The 9,637-nt window shown below is 41.8% G+C and overlaps 3 protein-coding genes across 3 annotated transcripts; 1 reads left to right on the forward strand and 2 right to left on the reverse strand.

Annotated features, from left to right (window-relative positions):
• Window positions 1-1,390: 1,390 nt before the first annotated feature.
• On the reverse strand, window positions 1,391-4,860 carry SPPG_03309 (uncharacterized protein; the record flags this gene model as incomplete). The annotated part of the gene is made up of 3 exons (XM_016751585.1): window positions 1,391-1,431; window positions 1,500-2,922; window positions 3,259-4,860. 3 exons carry the CDS (start codon window positions 4,858-4,860, stop codon window positions 1,391-1,393), a joined length of 3,066 nt encoding a protein of 1,021 aa, XP_016609551.1.
• Window positions 4,861-5,523: 663 nt separating this feature from the next.
• SPPG_03310 (uncharacterized protein) lies at window positions 5,524-6,540 on the forward strand (the record flags this gene model as incomplete). The annotated part of the gene is made up of 1 exon (XM_016751586.1): window positions 5,524-6,540. One exon carries the CDS (start codon window positions 5,524-5,526, stop codon window positions 6,538-6,540), a length of 1,017 nt encoding a protein of 338 aa, XP_016609552.1.
• Window positions 6,541-7,082: 542 nt separating this feature from the next.
• SPPG_03311 (uncharacterized protein) lies at window positions 7,083-7,691 on the reverse strand (the record flags this gene model as incomplete). Its single annotated transcript, XM_016751587.1, has 1 exon — window positions 7,083-7,691. The coding sequence occupies one exon, from the start codon at window positions 7,689-7,691 to the stop codon at window positions 7,083-7,085; it is 609 nt and encodes a 202-aa protein (XP_016609553.1).
• Window positions 7,692-9,637: the final 1,946 nt, after the last annotated feature.

Consider the following 9,637-nt stretch of genomic DNA (forward strand, 5'->3'; position numbering starts at 1 on the left):
AATAGCGTACTTTTCCATCAACTGTTTCCACTGACCTGATTTATATGCTCCTCTGGCATCAGTAATCATTCGATTGGGTTGCATCTTGTATTTTCTCAAACATTTGTTCAATATAGACTCCATTGCGTTGGTGACACTCGGTTCATCAACTCTTTTCAAAGGCTCGGCAAAAACCATTTTTGAGAACTTGTCCACACAAACCAAAATATGCGAGTTTCCGCCATTTTGTCTCGGGTGTGCATCATCGCCTAAAGAAAGCCAATTGCATTCCCATACGTCAAAAGGGGCAAAGGTTCTAGCAACATTTAGGTTCAGCCTCTTCTTCTTCCGATGAATTTGGTGTGTTCGTTCATTCTCTAGGAATGTACGGACTTGTTTAAGAGTAATCGAAACTCCCTGCTGCTTGAGCATTTTGACCAAGGCGGGAGCTCCTGTGGGAGCTCCGGGGGAGTAATACAATCTTTTCAGTTCATCCATATCGCTTATCTCTTATGTTACAAAATGAAATTTGGCACCATCCATGTCTGTTGCTGCTTCAACAAAGCATTTGCTTTGGCATGTTGTGCATGGTACATTAGGTACTGTTGTATAATGTGTCCTACAGGATGTACATCTAAATGTCGCCCTCTTTGAACTGAGTTCAGTGTCGCTCCCCCCTTTTGGGGGGTCGCTGTTGTTGGGAAACGGAGTTTGCATCCCAGCGCTGTTGTTGGGAAATGGAGTTTGCATCCAAAAATCCACCACTTGTCTTTCTGCATCATTGTGTTTATTTTGCTTTCGGCGATTTTCAGATATGTCTAGGGGCACTAAGTTTGTGTAATGATTGCTTCCGCCCTCGTTTTGTGGCACAACATGGTCGATTTCAAAGTTCCAGCGATAATTGTTCCATGTCATACCACGAAGGTCCTTGGATTTGTTCAAAAGTAATTGAATATGAGACAAGAATTCTTCAAATGTACATCCTTCCACCCAAGACAATGATTTCTTCAATGATTCCCTCCATACTTCATTGGCAAGGTTATCAACCAACGTAACATTGGAAAATTTGATATACTTGTTATGGCTGGAATGACTTACAGCGGTATATAACATTTTTTGCAACATCTTATTTTTCTCGTGAATTAGAAACCGTTTGTCAAATGTCTGACCTTGCGCCTTGTGAATAGTTGTGCAGTACCCGGAGAGAAAATATTTCTGAAAATCGTTCTTTGGCACCACACAACGGATGTCTTCCAATATGTTCGCCCTTCGACAAGTTACGTTGTCTCTATCAAAATCATAAACCTCCCAAGGTGTCATTTTGACGACACCTTGCTTTTGAATTGCCTTCCTCGAAATCAAAGGCGAACCTTTGACGAATATACAGTCTTGTGTTTTTCTCCAATCTTGATTATTCTTGCTGAATGGTATCTTCGAAGAGGTGAAAAACTTCTTTTTCAATCGAATTGCCTCATTTTTGTCTCTCTTCATATGGAGGTCATTGATGTAGTGACACATACGATTTGTAAATGCGATATTCAATCTAAAGTCCAGTATTTCACTTTCATTCTCCACATACATGCTGTCTGGGAAAACAACATCAGTTCCTTCATTTAGAATCGATGCGGTCAGTTTATGCATCTCATTTGTTGGGTCATTAAGAAAACGATGGTTTTCCGTAAGCCTGATGTAATTGCCATCAGCAATATCTGCCACAAGTTTGGTCTCTAGATAGTCATCAGAAAGAATGTTTTCCCATGGTTCAACAGGAGGTAGTTGTTTTGAATCTCTGACAAGGAACACCCGACATCCCATTTGCTTGTAAATATATATGATATTCCATAGATAGGAAGGGATTTGGGAAATTTCATCTATAAGTAGAACATTCGGGATATTGTTTTTCAGATGGGCAATTTCATCCCCCTGACCGATTTTCAATCCTTTGTGAATTGTTTTTCCTTTAACCCTATTGGCAGCGGCATTCGTTGGTGCTATGACAAGAACCTTTCTGCCCTGCTTGATGAAATATTTTTCAAGTCCTTTCAAGAGAACGGACTTGCCGCAACTGCCATCTCCTTGTATCCTGGCAGATTGACCAACTCTGATAGCATCCAAAAACATTTGTACCCCATCGTCGCCTTTGCAAATACGTAAATCGACTCTGTTTATCCAACGTTGTCGGACTCCAGTGTCGGCTCGTCGTGCAGTATTGATGTCCTTATGCAACTCTGGTAAGTCCTCTGGAATATGATATTTCCATAAGTGATTTATGAAAGCATCTTGCTTCCTTACGACAATACAGTCGGTTTTGACGGCCAAGACTTTATCAATTCCACCGACCGTTTCCTTAATCATGTCGTATAAGAGACAGTTTGCATAATCCATGATTTGCTTGCGTATTGGGCGATGGGAGTCAAATGTTTTGACGTTTTGATACGCTGTTGTTTGAAACAAGTCAAGACCGTGTAAATCACGAAAAAACTTCTGTGTTATTGCAGCGTTCCATTGACCTTCGGCTTGCCATTTTTGAAAATAGTCTACGGCTTCTTCCTGTGTCGGGAAGAATACAGATTTGAAGTATCTTTTACTGAATTTCATCCCAAACAGTCCTACAAGACCGTTGATTGGTAGTTTCGCACCCTTGCTTCCGAGTGCTCCTACCATCAGATTGATGTACTTGCAGAAATAGTTTCCAGGGAGGGCACGGCTAGCAAGAATCATGTGTGTAATCTCATGCTGGATGTTCTCTTTGCATAACTTATCAACGATAGCATTGACGTACCATCCATCGCCTTCGCAAGGTATGACATTCCTTGTCTTGACAAAGTACAAACCTGCCATTTTACCAAAGTCACTTTTTGCAGCATCGTAAGGCTCAACAGTATCAAAGAACGAGAATACCGGATAGGGGAGAGGCATCTCATACATGCTGGTACGATAACACTTGGGTATGTCAATCGCTACCAAGTTGAGACGTTGATTTCTCTCATCATTTGTATAATCTCATAAATTGCCGTAGAAAATGCTTGGTTTTCCTGAAGTTTCCAGGATATGTAAAAGTTCATTTGAAAGCATTGATTTCTTTAGGTTGGGATATGTTGCCTTCAGCAACTCCAAGGATATAGCAGGTAATGATTTATCTTGGAATGGAATGTCCAATTTTTTGCAGATATCCTTTCTTTTCTTAAAGTCACAATCCAAGCGTACTTCGTTACCGCCATGCAGTATTATCCTTTCGATGCAACAGTTGCTATGTTTGCTAGATAGTTGAGTTTTTACCTGTGGAATCTTCTGAGTTTGTTTGATGTATTCTAAGAAGACTGATTCCATGACAAAAAAGTCCTTGCAGTCTTTGAGCAGGTAAATGGTCCTCCACCCATCAGTCGAACTTTGTACGTTGCCATCCACTTCCCGGTGCAAAATGTTCTTCACAATTTCTTCGACATTGCCTCTGTCAATGAACACATAATCTTCTTCGTACTCTTCTTCATCTTCATCTTCTTCTTCAGTCTTCCCCTTGGAACCCCGTTTCCTTTTTGTGTCAGCGTGTTCCGATTGCACTCTCTGGGCTGTGGTTCTTTCTCGCAAGGATTTTTGCAATTTCTCGTCGCATATTTCCGAGAAATGATTGTTGTAAATAAAACCATACAAAGGAGGTAATGTCCACTTGAACTTCCAGTCTTTACCGACATCTTTCTTCATGCGTTTCGACAAATCTGCAATATCATCCTGCAAATACTGCATTCTAGACACAAATGCTTTACAAAGGTCGATGCAGTAGTATGAACCCACATATCCCAATTTGAGCATTTCTTCGTTCAAATTGTTCAAATGTTTCAAATTGGCACCATTATCAAGTGAGTCTATCTTCATCGCATTCATTAGCCATTTGTCATCTAGAATTTCTCGACATCCTTTCCTTTGAGCCCGTTTGCTTCCATAAGCCCAAACATTTCTCACAGCATTGATTAGACATTGACCTTCTGGAAGACTGTCAGGACGAATAATCATTCCATCCTCTTGTTGCTCGTCAAAGAGCATCATCTCATCCAGTTTCACTCCATTGGAGAGATTAACGCGGGATAACACAACGGTTTCGAGAATGATGAAATTGTCATTGTAGTCAGACTCTGTATTCAAGACCAGTATACCATGTTCTGTTTCGTACGCTTCAATCAATTGTTTTGTTTTCTCCAAAGTCAATTGACCTCGGACATGTGGGAACACATGGTTCATTTGTCTCGACAATGATTCTCGGAAGCATGCATTTTCAACATTGCTGAATTTTTCCTCAAACTCATCCTCTTTCCATGCAATGTCATGCATCCAAGCATCTCCTTTCTCTGCGCGTAGTGCTTGCACTTGCACATAGCGAGAATCTTTTGACTTGGCAAATCTGTTTCCTTCTGTATATTGGCGTTCTCGATAAAATTGTGAATCATTATGCTCACACCAGTAGAGAAGATGTACCCATTCAATAGCATAATCAGCAACCGTTTGATTGGAGCGACGCGTCTCGGCTGCCTGTTTGGCAGCCGCAGAACGCCTGGCCTTTTGAGCGGCCATTTCGCGAGCGAGATCCTGATCATGCTCCATTTTTTTGCGCCTCAGAGTAACAGTGGCCTTACGAGCAATGGCTTGTCTCTGTGGGGCAGTACGAGTTGCCTGGGCCTTACGAGCCGCATCTCTTCTTTTTTCTTGTTCTTCAAGTAGGAATAGGGGCAAACGCTCAATCATCAAGTCTTCAAGGGCCACTTTTCGTTCCCTTGTCCAGCCCTTGCGGTTGAAGTCACCGGCAACTAGTTTCCTCATCATCTTCACATAGTTTTTTGTCCCCACGCGAACGTTTTTATCTTCGATGGGATTGAATATCAAGGTCATCGTGTTGCAATGATGTAATGACAACAAATTAACTTTGTTCTTTTTCTATCTTTAGCTTTATATGATATTTTTTTGCTTTCAAACGCATTTAGATTTACAGAGATTTACCACGCGGTACTGGTGGTGAAACGGCGAAGGTCGTTTGCCATTTATTAGCAAATTGATATATGCATTATCTTTAAAGCCCAAATATATATCAATGTCCTTTTGGGTTCAGAAATCTCCAATCGGCGTTTCGGAACCGTCGAGTTGCTTTTTATATAGGCGCCACTTCACCATTTGCTGTTTACACCCAGGATGTTTTCCCATTGTTACTTTTTAGTATTGTATTGTAAAAGGTAAATTATTTTTATCTTTAAACGCACATTTCGATGCTGTTTATATCACCAGTCAACATGCTCTGTGCTATTTATAGTAACGTGGCGGCGGTCGCCAGAAGATGTGTGGGTTGAGCTCGTTGCCATTTGCGGCTATAAAAGAGGCGTGTCGGTTAGACATTTACCCTTGTACCACAAAGTTAGTTTACAGTTTACGGTAACTTCTGTGGTGCCAGCAGTCGAACTTCAAAACTTGGTAAGTTCTAATCTGGAACATTCGGAGCTCACATGCGCACCTAATAACATGAAATCATTTCAGCAATATCTACAAATCGCGAAACTCGTCATGACCAACGCTCCGACCATCCAGAAAACCCGAGCGCGTAAAGCTCGTCGTGCATCAATCAGCAAAACAGGACATGAGAACCTGAAAAGACCTGCCGACACAATAATCAAAATTTTGAATAAATTTGAGAATGATAACTCCATTACTGAGACGGAGCTGGAACTTCTTCAATCGTTGGGAAACCTGTGTGTCGAGACCACATTCATTGCGTCACGGGGGAAGATATGTATGAGATACATTGATTATGACTTACTTAAACGTGAGTTTCAAAATCAAATGGAGCCCACGATTGCTGAGGATTCTACCAATGGTGGAGAGGATACAACACTTAACCAACCAGAGCCTCCTAACGGGGATGAACCAACTGACGGTGTGACAGACGGCGACAACGACAATGACGAGGAGGGTGGCAATGGCTCTGAGAGTTCTTATCATCCGATGAATGACGACGAGGATGACGAAGGGTCTGACGATACCTCTGAGGATGAAAATGCTCCTCAGAAAGACCATTTTTTTTCGATAACAAAGTTGACGAAGCCTTTGTTAAAAAGCAAAAAGTACATATCCTTTGGAAAAAGGTGTACAATCAGTTTTGAGGATTTGTGTACGAAGGCGCCAAATAGGAACAGAAAAGTTTTTGCTTCTTTCCAAAAGCACGGAACATCGGGTGAAGACCATAGTAAGGCTCTTAGGATGATTAACATTTTGATGTCGAAATCGAAGAAAGAACAACAAGCTCATAGGTTGACCGACCGAGAAAAGAAATACATCAAAATGTTCGAGATAAACCCGATAATTCCATTGGTTCTGTACAAGTCACCAAGACTGATTGAGGAGTCAAGTGTAAGCGACAGAGCCCTTCTTAAGCAGTGGTTCGATGCCAATCAGCAAGACATTCCTGCAACAGCATTGAAAGATGTTTTTTGTGATTTTCTGGATGCCATGAAGGCTGGAGATTGGAAAAAGACGGAAGTGTACTTTCATAAGATGGGAAAACCTAAAAAGAGGTCTGAGTAGGCCATGTTACATGAAATTCACGCACGCGTGAAGTTTGTGTGACAGTGTATATAGTTGAATTTCATAGCTTTTCATGTATATATGTCTTCATATGTCTTCATTGTTTTGTCGTTTTCAAAAAAATTAAACCCCAAAAATAACCCCCCCCTGGCTTAGCGGGCAAACTCAATTCACAACTTGTTCACTTCATCACATCAGATGTAAACCACTCTTCTAACAGCACGAGGGCCATATCGACGCTTTCGAGTAGCCGCTGCTTTTCTTGCTCCGATAATCCTTCGATTTCTAGCACGAGCGGCTGCCTTCAACCCCTTGTTGGGCATCGCCACTATGTTGACGAGTTTTCTATGCGTTGCTTTCTTAGCCATTAATATAATTCAATATGAGGTTGTCCTATCCATAGCTACTTTTAAAAAAAGTAGCGTCAAAAGAGCTCTTTTGATGCTATTTCGCTATGGAGTTGAAGGGGAACTAATAACTTAGAGTTCGCATGAAAGGCGAACTCGCTCTTTTTGATGCTACTTTTTCTAAAAAAGTAGTGTTTAAGCCGGAAGCAATCGCACACCGTCACGGTCGATGCACATCTCATGGTCTGTGGTCCAGAAAACATGGAATGTCTTGTCCTTGAAAGTTGGGATAGAAGCACCGGTGAAATCTGGTGCCACTTCCGGAGGATTGGGATACTGAGAGACATTGATGAGAATATGTCCATCAGCTAGAGTCTGAAGTCCTCCGCCAATCATGTCGGGAGTTTGCTTGAAATTTTGTCTCCATGACCAATGCTGTATCTTTTTGCCTTCTAGAGTCCATCCTTTCAAATCAGTCATCGTTGGCGCAAACTTGATGTCGTTAAAGTCCTTGTTCCTTTGCGAAAGAGCATACATCTCAGGGTCTATAGTAGAGACCACTCCAGAGTGTTCGGAACCATTGGAAATCGATTTACCTTCAGGGAAGCATTGTGTGCCCACTTGAATAGAAATAGTTCGAATTGCTGCATCATCTGAATAATTCAATTTGTCTACATCGGTCCGTACATTGTCAGTGGTGACCAACATCAAAGACGAAACAGAGGACTGTTCACCTGTCACAAGCGACAATTGCTGTATGCGACTGTCTTGTCCAGCAAACTCCTGACTCCAGACCACTTGCATGGGGATGGTCAAGTATTCGTTTGATTCCATCAATGACAGGATTTTGTTGTAATATTCAGCGACTGGTTCAGCAAACTGACATATTAATTCATTTTCAACTATCTTGAAAGACGTGATTCCTGTGGATGTGGGCAAATTTTGGTAAGGTCCGTCTCGGCAGTCATTTCAATCTGAACGCCGCCTTTCACTAGACAGAGAGGGAAAGCAACTTCGTTTTGGAAAAATGACAGCGATGAGGCTGTGACAGTGTAAGCGTTGTTTTGAGCGACCACGGCTGCACGGTTGGTGTCCTCGCTGGAATAATATTCGCATTGACCCAGATGTTGCTTGGTTTCCCATGATGTCGTTGCATTTTCGTGAGCAGTAAACAAATTGTAATCATTGAGGTCCTCCACTATCCTTCCGTTAATCAAAACAGATTGACGCCTCCATGCAGCATCGGTTCCGGATTGGCATAGACGGTATGTAGCATCTACAGCAACGGCTGGCGAGCCATCAGCCTTTAACCCTACTAGACGATATTTGTGCAAAGTTTCATTCACAAGCCAAAAAAGTTTGTTGTCGGCTATTTTAAATGAGAGTTTCCCTCCTGCTCGGCAATCACCACTTCCGTTTGTCAGCTCGAAGCGGACCTGAGAACTAGGTTGAAAATTAAGAACAACTCCGTTCTTTGCATTTCTTTTATAGGTAAAGACGCTTGGGACTCGTCAAACCTCAGTTACCTGAATTTCTGAAGACATTTTGGTTTAACACACTTCTAGAAAAAAAAAATGCGGCTAGGAAAAACCGACTCTAAAAGGTCGTTTCGAACTCTGTAGATTGATGTGGACGAAATGGAATGGCTTCCTGGTATTCTCCATAACAAATTTTTCGAATACATCCTCGGGCAAAGCGAGAGATAACCCGGCTTCGACCATCTTTTTCAACTCTGATTTCAAAGGTCGAAATATAATCCAGTTTGTTGCATTGCTACAGATGGCAGGACTGTTGTGATAGAAATATTGACTCGACAGAATACAGGTAATCCCAGCATGCCTTCCACGGGTAGCCAACTCATCGAGTGCTTTCTTATGCCCTTTTTGCATATTATAGTCATCGATGATAAGAAGCAAATCCCGTTTTCTTCCGCTGCGAATGAACTCTTTCAATTGTTCCTTGTGGATATAATTGAGTATCTCGTTGCTGATTTGGTCAAATAAATGAACCTTTTTGCTCATTCTTAATGGATTCCAATTGGTGTCGTGCGGATTCGGTGTTATTATTATAGTATTCGAATACTGCTTTTTTAGAAACAATTTGCATATCATGGCTATGTTCAATGTCTTCCCACTAAATCGAGCGCCATTGTAAACACAGAAGGCATACTTCCTAGGAAGCCTCGGGTCAGTATTGTCTTTTATGCGTCCAGAGACTTGACTAGGCAAAGGGGCGATGGTAATAGGCTTTTCCTTCATCGTGCTTGTTTTTTATTTGCTCTGTATCTATAATAACATAGAAAGATGAAAAAGTTGATTCTCGACAGCAGCAGGGCTACAAATGGGGACAAAAACCAGCCGAGATGGACTCTAGCAGAGCCCATAGCATGTGATAGGATTCGTTACAACTCCATCATCCTGCCTCTGTCATATGACATCGTTAACGCTAGAAACAATACTGTATCCTTTTATGACGCCGGGATGGGTAGCACCCCTAGGACTTTCACAATTCCTCCTGGAACATATAGCCCTGATGATTTGGTCGATGCCTTGAATACAGGATTCAATTCGACGGGGACTCAGTCATATACAGTTGATTATTCTCATGTAAATGGTCAAATCACCATAACCGGTTCCACAGGACCATTCAAGGTCCTCTATCCTCAGACCACGGCAAGTAAACTACTTGGATTGGTTCAGACGCAGCAATCTGACCCCGGAAAGTCGATAACCTTTTCGAATCCTATCGAT

The sequence above is a fragment of the Spizellomyces punctatus genome (assembly GCF_000182565.1).
Source record: "Spizellomyces punctatus DAOM BR117 chromosome Unknown supercont1.5, whole genome shotgun sequence".
Taxonomy (NCBI): Eukaryota; Fungi; Chytridiomycota; class Chytridiomycetes; order Spizellomycetales; family Spizellomycetaceae; genus Spizellomyces; species Spizellomyces punctatus.